Here is a 22982-nt window from a genome sequence, read left to right as displayed (position 1 = left end):
AAAAAAAATTGGACTTGCTCTAAAGCTGCGAGAAAAAAAATGCGTTAATTTCTATAGATTTTCTCTCAGGCAGTTGAATAGTAAAAACCTTGTGGCTGCGGGAAAAACTCTGTAACCCGCAAGGTTTTTTAAAATTTCATCCGCCTTTGAATATGCCCCACACAGTTCTCGTACATATTAATTTTCTATGAGCAAGGTTCCCAATTACATTTTTTTTTTGAACCATTTCATATTATACAGCGCTACAGTCTGTGCTGTAGCCATACATTTATAGCAACCGATGCCTGTAGAGGGACTTGTAATTTCGGATTTGATCGAATTCCCCTTGCTGTGTATCATCGTGTCTGAAAGGACCCAGGAAGGTGACACGAGCTTGCTGCCTCTGTTATGTCCTGTGAGAACCTGATTACCTGCTTTGTTATTACCTATAACAGTGGGAGAGACTCAGGGGGGGTAGGAACCAGCCAGAGGCTGCTTCTTTCTGCCCCATTCAGCCTCATCTCCTGGGTAGGTGGGGTCTCTGCAGTAGGACAGGGGCATCCCCAGCCTCACACCCCGTCTCCCAGCTCCAGCACCACCAGTCAGCATTCTTCATGCTCCTTTAGATGGGAGAACAAGATAACGTGTGTTAGGTTTTTGGCTGAGGGAGTGCAGACCCAGCTGGAGGAGTAGAGGTCAGAACAGGTAAGTTACCTGGCAGCAGACACCTGTCCTGTGCTCACCTGAGTTATGTGCTACCTGTTGTACCTATTACCTGAGACTTTCTGTCATGTACAATATTCTCTTTTATCCATGGTTTCATTCTGTGATAACAATCTCCGCTCACCTTACACAGTGCAACGTATAACGCAGTTCTTGATATAATTGACATTGTATGTTATAACAACACATATGTTACTGGTAGAAATAGTAAAATAGTGTGGATAACTTACCGTAAGATGCATGATGTAAACTTAATAAATTATTGAATTAATGTTTAATTAGTCTATATTCGTTTCACTGATGCATTATATTAAATACTATATATAAATGCGTGTGTATATATACATATATATATATATATGTGTGTATATATATATATATATATATTATATATATATATATATATTTTTTTTTTAATTTCAGCATTTAAATATATTTAATATTACTGCTGACCAGAACCCCAGATGTGACAGTTTAGGATCGGTACAGACAGCTATAATTCCCATTATGACATGTTTGCAGATGAAGTTTTATACTTTAAACAGTGAGTCATTGCATTCACTGCGCGGTTTGGTTCATGTTTAGAAATAGGGACACAAAACTCCAGGCAGTAATCTTCACCTCCTCGTTTATTTGGGAACTAAGAACTTAGAACACAATTAAGTCATCTAGTTATTATCCTGATAGAATACATTATATTCTGAAGACCCGGTGACTTATTGCCCTGCTGATGCTACAATCTCAGGACACCGAGGACTAATATTGGGGATATAATGGGGTAGAGGGTGCGGAGGGTGCGCTCGCCCTATGGGTGTAATGCTGGAGTAATAGTGTGTTGTGGTCTTTTGTGTTCGATGTTGTTTGTGGAGTGATGGGGTGTAGGGAGGGAAGGGGGTCTAATGGACTGGAGGTGGTGGGTGAGGAAATGAAGACAGAGGCAGAAATGGGGGCCAAAGGGTTTATTGGAAAAAAAACAGTAATAATCCTGTTTGGTCCCAGGCACCCAGGTGGGGTGAGCGATCCACTTGGGGGTGTGTGTGGGTGGAGACTGGGGAGTTGAGTGGACCCTTTTAGGGAGCTCCTTTCCGTGCAGTTCAATAGACCGGCACGTTACCCCTGCTGGACCTTTGGTCAACAGTCTTAGGATGTCTCGGGGGGAGGGGAGTGGTGGGTTGGCAGCGGGTCTGGCGGTTGTGGATGTACACCCTGGCGGCGTCCCGCGCAGGGGTATAAGTCTCGGAGTCACTTACCTACCGGTAGGATTTGTTGGTGAAAAAGGCTTGGGCTGCTGGTAGCTGGTGTTAGTTTCCTTTTGCAGATGCGGTGTTGGATGGCTGTTGCGGTGTCAGCGGTTGGAGGAAGCTCTGTGTGTGGTAGTGGCTTGCTGGTGCACTGTGGGGCTTGGTGCACCGCGCTGCTGGCGTTCTGTTTCCGCTGCCTGGTGGGTGCCTGCTGGTGTGGATCGCTTAGGGATTGCTGCTGGACGAACAGCTGTGAGTGGAGCTGGTGTTGGTTGCTCCCAGGGGGCGGTGCGTGGTCGCCTGGGTCTAGCAGGTGGAGTGGTGATCAAGAGAGGTGCGAAGGGCTTTGCTAGGTGTGATGCCCAGCGCGGCCCTGCGGGTGGTGGGTAGAGAGGGTTCTGGAAGCAGCAAGGCTCGACCGAGTTCTCCGCAGGAATGAAGAGCTCTGGTGTAAGCTGGCTGTGGTGTCAGAATGTAGGGGGTCTCCAACGCGTTTCGGCAGGGGCTCTGCCTTCTTCAAGGAAGAAGGCAGAGCCCCTGCCGAAACGCATTGGAGAACTCGGTCGAGCCTTGCTGCTTCCAGAACCCTCTCTACCCACCACCCGCAGGGCCGCGCTGGGCATCACACCTAGCAAAGCCCTTCGCACCTCTCTTGATCACCACTCCACCTGCTAGACCCAGGCAACCACGCACCGCCCCCTGGGAGCAACCAACACCAGCTCCACTCACAGCTGTTCGTCCAGCAGCAATCCCTAAGCGATCCACACCAGCAGGCACCCACCAGGCAGCGGGAACAGAACGCCAGCAACGCGGTGCACCAAGCCCCACAGTGCACCAGCAAGCCACTACCACACACAGAGCTTCCTCCAACCGCTGACACCGCAACAGCCATCCAACACCGCATCTGCAAAAGTAAAACTAACACCAGCTACTAGCAGCCCAAGCCTTTTTCACCAACAAATCCTACCGGTAGGTAAGTGACTCCGAGACTTACACCCCTGCGCGGGACGCCGCCAGGGTGTACATCCACAACCGCCAGACCCGCTGCCAACCCACCACTCCCCTCCCCCCAAGACATCCTAAGACTGTTGACCAAAGGTCCAGCAGGGGTAACGTGCCGGTCTATTGAACTGCACGGAAAGGAGCCCCCTAAAAGGGTCCACTCACCTCCCCAGTCTCCACCCACACACACCCCCAAGTGGATCGCTCACCCCACCTGGGTGCCTGGGACCAAACAGGATTAGTACTGTTTTTTTCCAATAAACCCTTTGGCCCCCATTTCTGCCTCTGTCTTCATTTCCTCACCCACCACCTCCAGTCCATTAGACCCCCTTCCCTCCCTACACCCCATCACTCCACAAACAACATTGAACACAAAAGACCACAACACACTATTACTCCAGCATTACACCCATAGGGCGAGCGCACCCTCCGCACCCTCTACCCCATTATATCGTTACACAGGACCCGGTACTCCTGCTTTTAGGAAGGTGCAGCACCCCGACACAAACAATACATCTCACATCCCATCTGCCCATACAGCAGAGCGCAGTTCTAACCCATCATTTGCAGTAATATTGGGGATAGAAAACTCTCCTATATAAACATTACTAGCCAAGAAGTGGGAGTGTTTAGGGTGAAATAAATGACTGTACCTTAATAAATCAGAACTATTTGCTGCAGAATTTCCAGACATTTTTTATAATAGGGATGTGTGTAAAAATGACAAATAAAGAAACCATAAAAATCCTGACATTACTGATCACTAAACAATATGTCACGTTACACATACAGTGCCGCCTTTTGTTGTTAAATGAAATATAAGCAAGTAATTTCTACAAAGTGAGTCAATTTCTCACAACAAATGCAAATGCACCTTGTGCATTCATAGTTAACGCACACATCCCTGTCCTTGGGATCGCTCCCACCAAATCATTCTACATCTACTTTTGGGGATTTCAGGACCAACAGAAAACCTCATTTCAAAGTCCATCTTATATTGGATAAACCCCATTAGTTAATTAAAAGTATTCATTTTTTCTCCCAAAATACTGATCTGTTCAGCCTCCTTTTTGATTGCACAACGGGACAGATTGTTACAAGTTGCACTTTTATGTGTTTTAAAGTTTTGATGACATTGTTTAAAAAGCACCTAAAATGTACCAAATATCAATATCATACCCCCCCCTTCCCCTCCCCCCCTCTCCATTAGTCAATAAAGTCTAAAAGAAAGATGACGTAAAAAGTTATCTGGGCCTCTAATTGCAGTCTGGGCTAGCGGTAGCCCAAGTTGTCCAATAGATGATCTGGCTCAGATGATTAGATTCCTGAGCTGCTCGTGGGGTTTATCCAGCCCAGTCTTATATGCAGAATGGAGCTTTGTATTAAATTTGTGTTTTGGTAACAAAGAATCAGTCCCATAACCCGATGCCTGTGATCAGACGCGTTTCACCTAATTGTTTTTTCTTATGTGTCTTTACAGTCTCAACTGAGGGACCGCGCAGCAGGCAGCTATCAGTATGGCGTCCCTGTTTCGGAGTGAGGAGATGTGTCTGACACAGCTGATCCTACAGGTGGAGGCCGGGTACTGCTGCATCGCGGAGCTGGGGGAGCTGGGACTGGTGCAGTTCAGGGATGTAAGTAGCTGATGGAACTATTTAATTTATTGGATGATGGGATTGGTGAGAGTGGAGATACCAGCGATCAGTACAAGGAAGCGGCACATCTAGAGGTGGTCATACATGCGCTCAGAACGTACGCAGGAAGAAGATGCACCGATACAAAGCGTATTTCATTACTTGACTTATCTGGAGAAGGTACAGCTCAAAAATACTGGCACTTACACCAAGGATAAGTGTGATATTTACACCATATGGTAATATAAATAGCATAGAAATGGACTTGATAGTGTTAGTAATAAATAAACCTCTTAAAACATTTGTAGTGGATGTAAAACGTCCAATTCAGATACTCCCAAAAATGCTACATGTTTTTCTTGCTCCAAAAAGCCACTAAAGGAAATATCTCAAAGCAGAACAAAATGTTCATATGTCCAGAAATTAGAAAGTAGCAACACTCCTACCCTACGCGTTTCACCCGGAGTCCACATCTAATTGTGCCACGGGAATGAAGGGGCCACAATAACTGCGGAAATGGTTAATATAAGTATGAGATGATCTGCTGATCTCTATGTATATCTCTATAAGTAGTTAGAATAGTGTAATGTCCTGCAGAGTGTATACACTGTTAAAACAAATATGCTGGGTAACCAATCTGACTACAGACCATAGGAGAAACGCTGGGACCTGTAGACGGTGGAGAGCCACAACTTGCCTAATCCTCGGCCAAATCTACTGACCAACTCTGTTTAATGAAGGAAGGGTTTTTCCTAGGCTCTCTCCTGTTATTAATACTCGTTATTTATAGAGTCTTCGCCTGTCTTTAATAATTTCGCTATCGTCTGATATTTAACCCTTTGCCGTTCATTACAGCTGAATGCCTCCACCAACAACTTCCAGCGCAGGTTTGTGAATGAGGTGCGGCGATGCGAGGGAATGGAGCGGATTCTCCGTGAGTACAGAGAGGATTTGTTGTGTGTACAGGAGACACTTTCTTTTCCTGTTTACGTGTGACACGTAATTACCAGTAATATTGGTATATTATAAGCAGCCAGCTCCTCAATACAATTTTTTTTTTTTAAACGTACACACTGTAGAAATAAATTCTGCCACGATATACAGCCCCAGGCCTCCACATAAAATAGGCCACATGGTCGTACCAGCCAATCAGCTCCTAACTGTCATGTCACAGGCTGTGTTTGAAAAATGACAGGAGCTGGTTGGCTGATACTTTATCTCCATTCACTTTATCGCCATCCAAGGCTTAGTAAGTAGACCCCTAAAATTGTATTTCAATTTTCCTTACAAAATGATGCAATTTTTCTAATTTTACGTATGTAGAGAGATAATGAGGCTGATATTGTGGTTTGTACACACCCACAAAGTACTGGACACACCCACATGGCACTAGCCACACCCACACATCCCTGGTCACATCCTCATGGACCTGGCCACACCCACACAGCACTGGTCATAGCTACACTACCAATAGGCCCTTTATTATTTTCAGCCCGTGGCCCTTAATCCGGCCCTGATGGCAGAGTTAGTGTATTTGTTTATACCATTATTGCAGCTATTAAATCGGTTTTTGATCTGTATCTAGTTGGGACAATATAATAATTGTATTAATTTCTTACATCAGCTTCTGACTTTTTTGGAGTGTAGGATTTTTAGAGTGTGAGATGGAAAATGATAAGATCGTCATAAGGGAACCCGAAAAGCCGCCGAAGACCCCCCTTCCCAGAGAGATGATTGACCTGGAGGTGAGTGACATAGGGAGAGAGGGGACCCCCCCCCCACCTGGCCGCAAAAGCTCTAATATACCCAGTCCTGGGGTGGCGCCAGTTCAGGAGCTGACCTCTGCTCTTTAGGGCTGACTTGTTCAGCGGGGGCGGGGTTTGGGGTCATGAATAGCTATGGCGGAGCAGGGAATGTGAGTATGATGTGACACAGTATAGTGGGTCTCTCTGTGGATGGTGCTAACCGTCTCCATATCCCCCATAACAGACAGTCCTGGAGAAGCTGGAAGGGGAATTGCAGGAAGTGAATCAGAACCAACAGACCCTGAAACAAAACTTCCTGGAGCTGACGGAGCTGAAGCATCTCCTGAAGAAGACTCAGGATTTCTTTGAGGTATCAGAGCTTAGTTTTTGTTCTCTAAATAAAGGAAGACTCTTGTGGGGGAGGGGGGGGGAAAGTTCCTGCAGGAAGGTGTATGAGTACAGCGGAACTACTGCATAAAGTCTATTTTTGGGGGAAACCCTGGTATCTAGGGATGAGATGCTCTGCAGAACATGTCAATATACAGACCAGGGCAATGTGCTGCAGATCTAGAGAGATTTGACTGAATAATCTAAATGATTCCTAAAAAATAATACATGGGTCGTTGTGCAATACAGGAACAGAGGATCTTGATGGGACATTTAGCTCCAGAGAGATCAGACATTCTAGTAGTGTCTGTGGGACTGGGGCAGGGACGGATGTGAATGGCCAACTAATCTCTATAAAGCGATGTTGAATATGTGTGCGCTATATAAATAACTGGTAATAAATAGCATAAAAGAAAGCTGACCCCTGGCACTGTATGTAAATGAGGGGGATGAGACAGGATCAGCAGACATTCTAGTAACCTAAAAAGAAAGCTGACCCCTGGCACTGTATGTAAATGAGGTGGATGAGACAGGATCAGCAGACATTCTAGTAGCCTAAAAAGAAAGCTGACCCCTGGCACTGTATGTAAATGAGGTGGATGAGACAGGATCAGCAGACATTCTAGTAGCCTAAAAAGAAAGCTGACCCCTGGCACTGTATGTAAATGAGGGGGAGGAGACAGGATCAGCAGACATTCTAGTAGCATAAAAAGAAGGCTGACCCCTGGCACTGTATGTAAATGAGGGGGAGGAGACAGGATCAGCAGACATTCTAGGAGCATAAAAAGAAGGCTGACCCGTGGCACTGTATGTAAATGAGGGGGAGCAGACAGGATCAGCAGACATTCTAGTAGCATAAAAAGAAGGCTGACCCCTGGCACTGTATGTAAATGAGGGGGAGGAGACAGGATCAGCAGACATTCTAGGAGCATAAAAAGAAGGCTGACCCCTGGCACTGTATGTAAATGAGGGGGAGCAGACAGGATCAGCAGACATTCTAGTAGCATAAAAAGAAGGCTGACCCCTGGCACTGTATGTACATGAGGGGGAGGAGACAGGATCAGCAGACATTTTAATAGCATAAAAAGAAAGCTGACCCCTGGCACTGTATGTAAATGAGGGGGAGGAGACAAATACAGCAGACATTCTAGTAGTGTAAGCAGACTGATGACCTCTGGCACTGTATGTAAATGAGGGGGAGGAGACAGATACAGCAGACATTCTAGTAGTGTAAGCAGACTGATGGCTCCTGACACCAAGTAGCCCTGCCAAATAGCCATGCATTTTATTTGGTAAATATGCGGCTTTTTGCATCACTAATGTGCAGGTACATATAGCCAGCGCTTTTGTGGTGAACTTGCGTAACAATAGCAGTGCGAAAAAAGATGCTGTGGAAATAGACAGGAGACCGGGGACCGATATGGAATAGCCGCGCCACGCGACGATCATGCAAATTTCCACTGATACAGTTGCAACAAAAGTGGGAATTCAAAGTCCCCAGTACTAGGTGTGTTGGTTGTGGCTGCAGTGCGGAAAAGACGCTATTATAAATTAGCCAATCGGCCATGGCGCTGTGTCTAAGTCGCACCATACATCTTGGACAAAATGGCGCAGAAACGCTAGGTAAACGAGGACACGTCTGTATAGGCGGATTAGCGCATTCCGCCTATTTATGATGCACACATACAGAATTCCTTATCTGATCTTGTACTTGGGATGTTTGTTTTATAGGCTGAAGCGAACCTGCCGGATGATTTCTTTAATGAAGATACCAGCAGTCTCCTGGAGCTCCGGACGGTGCCCTCCGCCGCGGCTGCCGGCAAGCTGGGGTACGTGCCTCATGGGCGTTGCGCTTATGTGGATCAGCCGATGAGTGTGGTGACAAATAACTGGGTGTTATATAACAATGACAGCGACACCTACAGCGTCTGTTATAAACCTTCTCGTCAGATCGCACACAGGGGGCTCTTGTTATTGGGCCTGTGACACCTTCAGCCTGAGCTGCGGTCACTGTAGCTGGTGCGGCCGTCAGGATAGGCCACATTGCTCCCTTTGGTGACCGGGGGTCAGTACACACTGACCATTCACTATGCATCGAGCACCAACTAGGGATGGGACATCGAAAGAAAATATCGCTAGTACCGATGTTTGTAACATGAAACGCAAAACAGAATTTAGCCTTAAGCATTGGTTCCTGAACAACGATGACTTAATATCGGAAGCCGTCGAGAGAGAGAGAGGCACACACTGTGTGTGTGTGTTGTCGAAGCTCAGTGGCAGGATGCAACAAGTAACAAGATTTACACACAGTTGAGCGATTATTTTGCAGTTGCGTGTGTCCCAATAGTGTGCCTGAAAAGATGGAAACCGATTCAGACACGCGCACTAAGAACTGTTAAGGTAAAGGGACGGAGACTGAGATATGGCTAGGGATATGCGCAAAAATGGTCGGTCTCAGGGACATTATGGGCGCGTCACTGAAAGCGTTTGCATGCAGAGCCAAACTCAGACGAAGAAACCGCGCTTGCCATATGGTCTGTGCAAGTTTCGATAGTGCGGCCGATGTTTGCGGCTTTATGCACCACACGGAGATGGAGCGCACCTAGACGCTGTAAGTGGGCGTGTCAGTCCTTGCACATTCAGGTGCACGCTTTTACACGGGGGAAGACGCTACTACAGCAAAACACAAACATGGACGTCGCTGCGGGCATCTGTGAACCAGTCCCGCTTACTCTGACATCCAAGTAATGGCGAGATAACAGATCCCGCCCCCTTACTGCAGCTTATTAAAGCTAATTATTATACATAGCACCTGGCAGCCCCAATACTGTCACAGTCCTGATAACCGGGCGGATTCCCATGGATACAATACAGTTTGGCGTCACTGTTCTGTCAGGAAATAATGATCATAGCAATCTATATAAAAATAGACAAAAAAATGGCGCATATAATGTTATACCTCAATGTGTACAATGTATAGAAAGAAGTTTTTTTTCCTCCTGGAAAAAACCAGGATGGAACCAAATAAAAGCCTGTCTGAGCATCCTTTTGAGCGATAAATAAGCTATTTTAATAAATACTAAATACAATAAAGAAAAAAATTATAAAAAAAAACTTTTGCATATAGGCATACTGTACATAAATCACATGAATAATGTATCATCATACCATTAAAACTATCGTCCAGTAATCATGTATATAGGGTATGGATAAAAGATAATAATAATTGTGGATCCACCAAACACTATCCCAAAATATATAGTCCAACAGCAAGGTAGGGGAAACAAATCATCCTCTAGTGACAGGTCTGCCAACATTGCTGCTGGACTATACATTGCATAGTGATTGCTCTAAGGATCAGACTCTTAAGGTGCCCACACACATACCGATGTCCTCACGATACGATTTTATGGCCAATTTCCTCATGAACTTTCACGGGAGCTCCCTTGCCGTCGTGATCACGATTTTGAGTTAAAAATGTCCAATCTGACTAAAGATCTATCTTGCAGCCAATGCATTGTATCCCAGATTGGCTAATCTGCCCTACAGCACGGCAGATCAAAAGATGCGATGTACGACGAGCGGGGACGCGCATCGGCATCGTGCTCGTGAGTATAAACTCACGATTTGTACTTTTTTTACCCGATTCGTCGTCAAGATTCGTCGAAATCGGCCAAATCGTGTAAAATGTCGCAATATGTGTGGGCACCTTTATTCTATTAAAAACCGGATGATCACAAAAAAAGATTATCCACTCTGGAACCCTCTGTTTATGGGAGAAGACCACAGCTAAGAGCCTGCACAGGCTGCAAGCTATTCATACCCTGCTGGACATTTGGACTTTTACCCCTATATACCAAGTGGTACCGGACAACCGGTAATTATATACAGAATCTTCTGTGTATATGCTTATTCTTTGTATACCTATATATAGATATATATATATATGTAAATATAGACCTATCCCGTGTTGTACCTAATTTTTAGTATCCAGCTGGATTGACACTTACGCCTCTAGTTGTATACTTTTTGTACTGCTAATTGTTGTCCGTCAGGAAACAATCATTCTATGTCACTCTCTGCTGTCATTGGACCTGTTCCCATCTCCCATGATCCCTTTCTCTACGCAGGTTCACTGCTGGGGTGATCGGCAGGGAGCGGATGGCCTCATTCGAGAGGCTGCTGTGGAGGGTCTGCAGGGGGAATATCTACGTGAAGTATAGCGAGCTGGACACCACGCTGGAGGACCCGGTCACCGTAAGGACAAGCACCCCAGACTAGTCTACTACTCATGTGCCTTGTCTCCGTCTTTCAGGAGAGATATCGGCCACACTAGGCTCAGGCATAGTCGGATCATCTATTCAGCTACCTAGGCTCCTGCCGAGGGCCTGGCTCTGAGCTGTGCGCTGGTCTGAATGTGGTCGCTTTTAGCGTGTTTTAGCAAACTGATAGTTGCTCAAGGAAAACGTGGGGCGGTGCAATGCGTACGCATGAAGACGTACATACCGTCGCATTAGCGTTCCGTATTGCAAACCGGCCGCCTCCCGACCTGCGTACGTCCCAGGCGGCCCTAACCTGCTTTTATGTTTGTTTGGTTTTATTTTTTACAAACTGGGGCGGACGATGGCCAAAAGCAGCATGTTACCTAATGCCCCATGGGGCCCTAATCCATTTTCTTGTAGGGGCATTAATTAATGATTGGCTCATTTGCCTCAGAAGCACAAACTTTTATTGCAGATACAAACTGTAACATGACCAGAGAACACTGATTCAAGGCTGCTGTCTTGCTAGTAACTTTCCTGACACTTCTGAAGTTCAAAATCTTCTATGAAAGTAGAACAGGAGCGCAGTCACTTACCCATAATGCATCACACCAGCGGCAGGAGTGCAGTCACTTACACATAATACATCACACCAGGGGCAAGAGCGCAGTCACTTACACATAATACATCACACCAGCGGCAGGAGCGCAGTCACTTACACATAATACATCACACCAGCGGCAGGAGCACAGTCACTTACACATAATGTATCACACCAGCGGCAGGAGCGCAGTCACCTACACATAATGCATCACACAAGCGGCAGGAGCGCAGTCACTTACACATAATGTATCACACCAGCGGCAGGAGCTCAGTCACTTACACATAATGCATTACACCAGCGGCAGGAGCGCAGTCACTTACACATAATACATCACACCAGCGGCAAGAGCGCAGTCACTTACACATAATACATCACACCAGCGGCAGGAGCGCAGTCACTTACACATAATACATCACACCAGCGGCAGGAGCGCAGTCACTTACACATAATACATCACAACAGCGGCAGGAGCGCAGTCACTTACACATAATACATCACACCAGCGGCAGGAGCGCAGTCACTTACACATAATACATCACACCAGCGGCAGGAGCGCAGTCACTTACACATAATACATCACACCAGCGGCAGGAGCGCAGTCACTTACACATAATACATCACACCAGCGGCAGGAGCGCAGTCACTTACTCATAATACATCACACCAGCGGCAGGAGCGCAGTCACTTACACATAATACATCACACCAGCGGCAGGAGCGCAGTCACTTACACAATGCATCACACCAGCGGCACGAGCGCAGTCACTTACACATAATGCATCACACCAGCGGCAGGAGCGCAGTCACTTACACATAATGTATCACCCCAGCGGCAGGAGCGCAGTCACTTACACATAATACATCACACCAGCGGCAGGAGCGCAGTCACTTACACATAATGCATAACACCAGCGGCAGGAGTGCAGTCACTTACACATAATACATCACACCAGCGGCAGGAGTGCAGTCACTTACACATAATGCATAACACCAGCGGTAGGAGCGCAGTCACTTACACATAATATATCACACCAGCGGCAGGAGCGCAGTCACTTACACATAATACATCACACCAGCGGCAGGAGTGCAGTCACTTACACATAATGCATAACACCAGCGGCAGGAGCGCAGTCACTTACACATAGTACATCACACCAGCGGCAGGAGCGCAGTCACTTACACATAATGCATCACACCAGCGGCAGGAGCGCAGTCACTTACACATAATACATCACACCAGCGGCAGGAGCGCAGTCACTTACACATAATACATCACACCAGCGGCAGGAGCGCAGTCACTTACACATAACACATCACACCAGCGGCAGGAGCGCAGTCACTTACACATAATACATCACACCAGCGGCAGGAGCGCAGTCACTTACACATAATACATCACACCAGCGGCAGGAGCGCAGTCACTTACACATAATACATCACACCAGCGGCAGGAGCGCAGTCACTTACACATAATACATCACACCAGCGGCAGGAGCGCAGTCACTTACACATAATACATCACACCAGCGGCAGGAGTGCAGTCACTTACACATAATACATCACACCAGCGGCAGGAGCGCAGTCACTTACACATAATACATCACACCAGCGGCAGGAGGGCAGTCACTTACACATAATACATCACACCAGCGGCAGGAGCGCAGTCACTTACCCATAATACATCACACCAGCGGCAGGAGCGCAGTCACTTACACATAATACATCACACCAGCGGCAGGAGCGCAGTCACTTACACAATGCATCACACCAGCGGCACGAGTGCAGTCACTTACACATAATGCATCACACTAGCGGCAGGAGCGCAGTCACTTACACATAATGTATCACCCCAGCGGCAGGAGCGCAGTCACTTACACATAATACATCACACCAGCGGCAGGAGCGCAGTCACTTACACATAATGCATAACACCAGCGGCAGGAGTGCAGTCACTTACACATAATACATCACACCAGCGGCAGGAGCGCAGTCACTTACCCATGATACATCACACCAGCGGCAGGAGCGCAGTCACTTACACATAATACATCACACCAGCGGCAGGAGCGCAGTCACTTACACAATGCATCACACCAGCGGCACGAGCGCAGTCACTTACACATAATGCATCACACTAGCGGCAGGAGCGCAGTCACTTACACATAATGTATCACCCCAGCGGCAGGAGCGCAGTCACTTACACATAATACATCACACCAGCGGCAGGAGCGCAGTCACTTACACATAATGCATAACACCAGCGGCAGGAGTGCAGTCACTTACACATAATACATCACACCAGCGGCAGGAGTGCAGTCACTTACACATAATGCATAACACCAGCGACAGGAGCGCAGTCACTTACACATAATACATCACACCAGCGGCAGGAGTGCAGTCACTTACACATAATGCATAACACCAGCGGCAGGAGCGCAGTCACTTACCCATAATACATCACACCAGCGGCAGGAGCGCAGTCACTTACACATAATACATCACACCAGCGGCAGGAGTGCAGTCACTTACACATAATACATCACACCAGCGGCAGGAGGGCAGTCACTTACACATAATACATCACACCAGCGGCAGGAGCGCAGTCACTTACCCATAATACACCAGCGGCAGGAGCGCAGTCACTTACACATAATACATCACACCAGCGGCAGGAGCGCAGTCACTTACACAATGCATCACACCAGCGGCACGAGCGCAGTCACTTACACATAATGCATCACACCAGCGGCAGGAGCGCAGTCACTTACACATAATGTATCACCCCAGCGGCAGGAGCGCAGTCACTTACACATAATACATCACACCAGCGGCAGGAGCGCAGTCACTTACACATAATGCATAACACCAGCGGCAGGAGTGCAGTCACTTACACATAATACATCACACCAGCGGCAGGAGTGCAGTCACTTACACATAATGCATAACACCAGCGGCAGGAGCGCAGTCACTTACACATAATATATCACACCAGCGGCAGGAGCGCAGTCACTTACACATAATACATCACACCAGCGGCAGGAGTGCAGTCACTTACACATAATGCATAACACCAGCGGCAGGAGCGCAGTCACTTACACATAATACATCACACCAGCGGCAGGAGCGCAGTCACTTACACATAATGCATAACACCAGCGGCAGGAGCGCAGTCACTTACCCATAATACATCACACCAGCGGCAGGAGCGCAGTCACTTACACATAATACATCACACCAGCGGCAGGAGCGCAGTCACTTACACATAATACATCACACCAGCGGCAGGAGCGCAGTCACTTACACATAATACATCACACCAGCGGCAGGAGCGCAGTCACCTACACATAATGTATCACACCAGCGGCAGGAGCGCAGTCACTTACACATAATGCATCGCACCAGCAGCAGGAGCGCAGACACTTACACATAATACATCACACCAGCGGCAGGAGCGCAGTCACTTACACATAATACATCACACCAGCGGCAGGAGCGCAGTCACTTACACATAATACATCACACCAGCGGCAGGAGCGCAGTCACTTACACATAATGCATCACACCAGCGGCAGGAGCGCAGACACTTACACATAATACATCACACCAGCGGCAGGAGCGCAGTCACTTACACATAATACATCACACCAGCGGCAGGAGCGCAGTCACTTACACATAATGCATCACACCAGCGGCAGGAGCGCAGTCACTTACACATAATACATCACACCAGCGGCAGGAGCGCAGTCACTTACACATAATACATCACACCAGCGGCAGGAGCGCAGTCACTTACACATAATACATCACACCAGCGGCAGGAGCGCAGTCACTTACACATAATACATCACACCAGCGGCAGGAGCGCAGTCACTTACACATAATACATCACACCAGCGACAGGAGCGCAGTCACTTACACATAATACATCACACCAGCGGCAGGAGCGCAGTCACTTACACATAATACATCACACCAGCGGCAGGAGCGCAGTCACTTACACATAATACATCACACCAGTGGCAGGAGCGCAGTCACTTACACATAATACATCACACCAGCGGCAGGAGTGCAGTCACTTACACATAATACATCACACCAGCGGCAGGAGGGCAGTCACTCTACACATAATACATCACACCAGCGGCAGGAGCGCAGTCACTTACACATAATATATCACACCAGCGGCAGGAGCGCAGTCACTTACACATAATGCATCACACCAGCGGCAGGAGCGCAGTCACCTACACATAATGTATCACACCAGCGGCAGGAGCGCAGTCACTTACACATAATGCATCACACCAGCGGCAGGAGCGCAGACACTTACACATAATACATCACACCAGCGGCAGGAGCACAGTCACTTACACATAATACATCACACCAGCGGCAGGAGCGCAGTCACTTACACATAATGCATCACACCAGCGGCAGGAGCGCAGACACTTACACATAATACATCACACCAGCGGCAGGAGCGCAGTCACTTACACATAATACATAACACCAGCGGCAGGAGCGCAGTCACTTACACATAATGTATCACACCAGCGGCAGGAGCGCAGTCACTTACACATAATACATCACACCAGCGGCAGGAGCGCAGTCACTTACACATAATACATCACACCAGCGGCAGGAGCGCAGTCACTTACACATAATACATCACACCAGCGGCAGCAGCGCAGTCACTTACACATAATACATCACACCAGCGGCAGGAGCGCAGTCACTTACACATAATACATCACACCAGCGGCAGGAGCGCAGTCACTTACACATAAAACATCACACCAGCGGCAGGAGCGCAGTCACTTACACATAATACATCACACCAGCGGCAGGAGCGCAGTCACTTACACATAATACATCACACCAGCGGCAGGAGCGCAGTCACTTACACATAATGTATCACACCAGCGGCAGGAGCGCAGTCACTTACACATAATACATCACACCAGCGGCAGGAGCGCAGTCACTTACACATAATACATCACACCAGCGGCAGGAGTGCAGTCACTTACACATAATACATCACACCAGCGGCAGGAGTGCAGTCACTTACACATAATACATCACACCAGCGGCAGGAGGGCAGTCACTTACACATAATACATCACACCAGCGGCAGGAGCGCAGTCACTTACCCATAATACATCACACCAGCGGCAGGAGCGCAGTCACTTACACATAATACATCACACCAGCGGCAGGAGCGCAGTCACTTACACAATGCATCACACCAGCGGCACGAGCGCAGTCACTTACACATAATGCATCACACCAGCGGCAGGAGCGCAGTCACTTACACATATTGTATCACCCCAGCAGCAGGAGCGCAGTCACTTACACATAATACATCACACCAGCGGCAGGAGCGCAGTCACTTACACATAATGCATAACACCAGCGGCAGGAGTGCAGTCACTTACACATAATACATCACACCAGCGGCAGGAGTGCAGTCACTTACACATAATGCATAACACCAGCGGCAGGAGCGCAGTCACTTACACATAATATATCACACCAGCGGCAGGAGCGCAGTCACTTACACATAATACATCACACCAGCGGCAGGAGTGCAGTCACTTACACATAATGCATAACACCAGCGGCAGGAGCGCAGTCACTTACACATAATACATCACACCAGCGGCAGGAGCGCAGTCACTTACACATAATGCATAACACCAGCGGCAGGAGCGCAGTCACTTACCCATAATACATCACACCAGCGGCAGGAGCGCAGTCACTTACACATAATACATCACACCAGCGGCAGGAGTGCAGTCACTTACACATAATACATCACACCAGCGGCAGGAGGGCAGTCACTTACACATAATACATCACACCAGCGGCAGGAGCGCAGTCACTTACCCATAATACACCAGCGGCAGGAGCGCAGTCACTTACACATAATACATCACACCAGCGGCAGGAGCGCAGTCACTTACACAATGCATCACACCAGCGGCACGAGCGCAGTCACTTACACATAATGCATCACACCAGCGGCAGGAGCGCAGTCACTTACACATAATGTATCACCCCAGCGGCAGGAGCGCAGTCACTTACACATAATACATCACACCAGCGGCAGGAGCGCAGTCACTTACACATAATGCATAACACCAGCGGCAGGAGTGCAGTCACTTACACATAATACATCACACCAGCGGCAGGAGTGCAGTCACTTACACATAATGCATAACACCAGCGGCAGGAGCGCAGTCACTTACACATAATATATCACACCAGCGGCAGGAGCGCAGTCACTTACACATAATACATCACACCAGCGGCAGGAGTGCAGTCACTTACACATAATGCATAACACCAGCGGCAGGAGCGCAGTCACTTACACATAATACATCACACCAGCGGCAGGAGCGCAGTCACTTACACATAATGCATAACACCAGCGGCAGGAGCGCAGTCACTTACCCATAATACATCACACCAGCGGCAGGAGCGCAGTCACTTACACATAATACATCACACCAGCGGCAGGAGCGCAGTCACTTACACATAATACATCACACCAGCGGCAGGAGCGCAGTCACTTACACATAATACATCACACCAGCGGCAGGAGCGCAGTCACCTACACATAATGTATCACACCAGCGGCAGGAGCGCAGTCACTTACACATAATGCATCACACCAGCAGCAGGAGCGCAGACACTTACACATAATACATCACACCAGCGGCAGGAGCGCAGTCACTTACACATAATACATCACACCAGCGGCAGGAGCGCAGTCACTTACACATAATACATCACACCAGCGGCAGGAGCGCAGTCACTTACACATAATGCATCACACCAGCGGCAGGAGCGCAGACACTTACACATAATACATCACACCAGCGGCAGGAGCGCAGTCACTTACACATAATACATCACACCAGCAGCAGGAGCGCAGTCACTTACACATAATGCATCACACCAGCGGCAGGAGCGCAGTCACTTACACATAATACATCACACCAGCGGCAGGAGCGCAGTCACTTACACATAATACATCACACCAGCGGCAGGAGCGCAGTCACTTACACATAATACATCACACCAGCGGCAGGAGCGCAGTCACTTACACATAATACATCACACCAGCGGCAGGAGCGCAGTCACTTACACATAATACATCACACCAGCGACAGGAGCGCAGTCACTTACACATAATACATCACACCAGCGGCAGGAGCGCAGTCACTTACACATAATTCATCACACCAGCGGCAGGAGCGCAGTCACTTACACATAATACATCACACCAGCGGCAGGAGTGCAGTCACTTACACATAATACATCACACCAGCGGCAGGAGTGCAGTCACTTACACATAATACATCACACCAGCGGCAGGAGGGCAGTCACTCTACACATAATACATCACACCAGCGGCAGGAGCGCAGTCACTTACACATAATATATCACACCAGCGGCAGGAGCGCAGTCACTTACACATAATGCATCACACCAGCGGCAGGAGCGCAGTCACCTACACATAATGTATCACACCAGCGGCAGGAGCGCAGTCACTTACACATAATGCATCACACCAGCGGCAGGAGCGCAGACACTTACACATAATACATCACACCAGCGGCAGGAGCGCAGTCACTTACACATAATACATCACACCAGCGGCAGGAGTGCAGTCACTTACACATAATACATCACACCAGCGGCAGGAGTGCAGTCACTTACACATAATACATCACACCAGCGGCAGGAGGGCAGTCACTCTACACATAATACATCACACCAGCGGCAGGAGCGCAGTCACTTACACATAATATATCACACCAGCGGCAGGAGCGCAGTCACTTACACATAATGCATCACACCAGCGGCAGGAGCGCAGTCACCTACACATAATGTATCACACCAGCGGCAGGAGCGCAGTCACTTACACATAATGCTTCACACCAGCGGCAGGAGCGCAGACACTTACACATAATACATCACACCAGCGGCAGGAGCGCAGTCACTTACACATAATACATCACACCAGCGGCAGGAGCGCAGTCACTTACACATAATGCATCACACCAGCGGCAGGAGCGCAGACACTTACACATAATACATCACACCAGCGGCAGGAGCGCAGTCACTTACACATAATACATAACACCAGCGGCAGGAGCGCAGTCACTTACACATAATGTATCACACCAGCGGCAGGAGCGCAGTCACTTACACATAATACATCACACCAGCGGCAGGAGCGCAGTCACTTACACATAATACATCACACCAGCGGCAGGAGCGCAGTCACTTACACATAATACATCACACCAGCGGCAGGAGCGCAGTCACTTACACATAATACATCACACCAGCGGCAGGAGCGCAGTCACTTACACATAATACATCACACCAGCGGCAGGAGCGCAGTCACTTACACATAATGTATCACACCAGCAGCAGGAGCGCAGTCACTTATACATAATACATCACACCAGCGGCAGCAGCGCAGTCACTTACACATAATGCATCACACCAGCGGCAGGAGCGCAGTCACTTACACATAATACATCACACCAGCAGCAGGAGTGCAGTCACTTACACATAATACATCACACCAGCGGCAGGAGCGCAGTCACTTACACATAATACATCACACCAGCGGCAGAATTTTAGCCATTTCTATGGTACCCAAGTTATAGTTCATTACAATTGGTGGCAGCTAGTAAATATTTATATAATGATATATATTTAAATGTTGGCAGCTTTTCCCCGAATGTAGCTATAAGCACAAATACGTTATACAGGTTTATCTACAAAATCGAGAGGGGTGTAAATATAATTTTCCAATTGAATTAATTGATGCAAATCCAAATACAATATAATTGAGGTGAATGAAATATGAGCAACAACCCCCTGATCTATTTCCTCTTCTAAAACCTTCTTCCTCGCGTCACTAGAAATTGGAGGTGAAGAAGAACGTATTCATCATATTCTACCAGGGCGACCAGCTCAAGCAGAAGATAAAGAAAATATGTGAGGGGTAAGTAGTGCGGTGGCTCGGTGGCGGCATCTAGTGGCGGCTCCCAGACATTACATGCTTCATTACTGGGGCCTGAAGAGGGCATTTTAAGAGTTACCATAAATCCCTTTCCCTGTAAATCTCAACATAAAAGATTTTTTATCAAGGGGTGGAATCATAAAAAAAAAAATTTCAGCTGCCAGGCCCTAAATCCTGATTATTTGAATACAATGAAGTACTAGTGGGCATGATCCCCATCCCCTGGGTGCTCTGAGCCCCCATTTATTTATTTTTTTCCCTTGAACATAATTTGCCACATTTATACTACTCTACTCCTTTTTCTAACCTATCCCTTGACGAAATTATTGGCACTGTTTTCTCTTGTGATTCCATCGTGGCAGAAATCTACTGCCAAGACTCCTAAACAAGGGGCAGGCGATATCTTGCAACACTTCACAAGAGGTACAAAATATTCTCAACAAAGGGGCCCCTCTTCTCCCCCTCTCATTGCCATGGATAAAGAAGATTCCCGCCCTCCCGCTCCGTCTACTAAAGAAGACATCCTGGCTCTAAATTCTCTCATCACGGAATTCAAGGATTCGCTTGAAACCAAACCCGACACAGCCGTCGCTTCTATTAAAGCTGAAGTTTCAACCCTCGCCGCCAGAACCACCAAACTTGAATCTCGTCAGGATGGCCTTCAGAAATCAGAAATTTTTTTTTTATTTCTTCCCGTTGTGGTTTTTGTGATCATAACTACCAATTTGTTATTTCTACACCCAATTTTTTTCCTATACTACAAATCTCCCTCGCCCTCTTCCTTATATATCCCATTCTACGTTTCCTCTCTTCCATGTTTTTCTCCTTTTTCGCCAATATTTTATTCCTCCCCTCCCCCTTTTTCTGCACCCAGGGGATGCTTTTGTCTCACTACACGTCCTCTTAGGAATTTTTTATTTTATTTTCCTTTTTTTTCCCTAGAGGTGCTCAGGTCTTTTTGGCTTGCTCCTCTCCGGACTTCTAAGTCCCTTTGTTTGTGTACACTCCCCTCCTTTTTTGTAGGTAGGGCTTTCGTACTCTGCCCTTGGTTTTTGTTATTTGTCTGCTCCCCAAAATTTTTTTTTTTTTTTTTCCTTCTCTCTCCCCCCTGTACTGTTCCTTGAGTGCTGGGGCTTTTTTTTCCCTTTCTCTTTCTCTTTCCCCATTTCACTACTACCCCTCCTCCTGCCCAACTTTCTCCTGTCATGCCGCTCACCATGGCCTCAATGAACGTTAGGGGCTTTAATACTCCCCAGAAGCGTTCTCACCTGTTCCACTCTATTCGCTCAATAAGGGCCGACATAGTCCTTTTGCAGGAAACCCACTTTCGCTCAATGGGTCACTCTTCTCTTCTTTCCAGAAACTTCTCCACTGTGTTTTGCTCTTCTAGTACATCTAAACATAATGGTGTAGCCATCCTGATAAATAACAAACTACCTTTCACTCAAGAATCTGTATATACTGATGCAGATTGTAGATACATTATTCTGACTGGCAGGCTTGGACACATAGAGGTAACCGTTGCCGTGGTATAAGCCCCTACTGTGGGTCAACATCGCTTCTTTAACTCTTTTTTCAAAGTTCTATACAAACATCGTATTGGTCATCTGTTTCTTGGCGGTGACTTCAACTCTGTCCTGGATCCGAGTCTGGACAAGTCTCTCCCTTGTACCCGCCCTATTACTTGTTCTATTTCTACAGTTCTCAACAGACATTTGAAGGCAGCCGGTCTCTGTGACACATGGCGTTCTCTCAATCCCTCTTTTAGGGACTACACATTCTATTCTAATCCACATCATACCTACTCTACAATTTACTTTATTTGTTGTAGTCTTCCACTCTCCAAACACCTTATAGATGCGAGTATTGTCTCTAACTCCTGGTCTGATCACTCAATTGTAATTTCTTCTTTCGACTTTTTAGACTCTCCGATTATTAGGCCCTCTTGGCGGCTCAATGAGACCCTTCTCAAGCTCCCTCATTTAAAGGCTAAAATCAAAGATATCCTAAAAGACTATTTCTCTTAATGTCTCTGCACCTGGATGCTCCCCTATGGTCTGGGAGGCCCACAAAACTGTCCTTCGCGGGCACATCATCAGCTTCGCCTCGCTCAGAATTAAAGAACACAAGCGTCTCCTCCAATCCCTCACGGAACAGGTCCACCACTTGGAATCTCTCCATAAGCGCACGCCTACTGATGTTATCTTTAAGCAACTCACCTCAGCAAAATCAGCCCTTAACTCAATTCTTTCTGAAAAAATTGAAAAATCTCTTAGATGGCTGAATCAGCGATTTTACGAAAAAAGGAACAAAGCGGACACTCTTCTGGCCAATCGTTTAAAGGCCCGTAAAGCTACTATGGC

At 47.5% G+C, this 22982-nt stretch overlaps 1 protein-coding gene across 1 annotated transcript in view; it reads left to right on the top strand.

Moving 5' to 3' along the window:
- The first annotated feature begins 507 nt into the window (after nt 1–507).
- ATP6V0A4 (ATPase H+ transporting V0 subunit a4) overlaps nt 508–22982 on the top strand; it is a 45540-nt gene continuing 23065 nt past the window's right edge. The window contains exons 1-8 of the mRNA XM_088463172.1: nt 508–684; nt 4426–4579; nt 5435–5513; nt 6227–6324; nt 6569–6694; nt 8443–8540; nt 10842–10968; nt 20519–20601. Coding sequence (XP_088319298.1) covers nt 4463–4579; nt 5435–5513; nt 6227–6324; nt 6569–6694; nt 8443–8540; nt 10842–10968; nt 20519–20601 — 728 coding nt within the window. The 5' untranslated portion in view covers nt 508–684; nt 4426–4462. The remainder of the gene's footprint in view (nt 685–4425; nt 4580–5434; nt 5514–6226; nt 6325–6568; nt 6695–8442; nt 8541–10841; nt 10969–20518; nt 20602–22982) is intronic.

Source organism: Taudactylus pleione, unplaced genomic scaffold, assembly GCF_031769625.1.
Source record: "Taudactylus pleione unplaced genomic scaffold, aTauple2 ptg001329l, whole genome shotgun sequence".
NCBI classification, from domain to species: Eukaryota; Metazoa; Chordata; class Amphibia; order Anura; family Myobatrachidae; genus Taudactylus; species Taudactylus pleione.
This window is presented reverse-complemented; position numbering and strand designations above follow the sequence as displayed.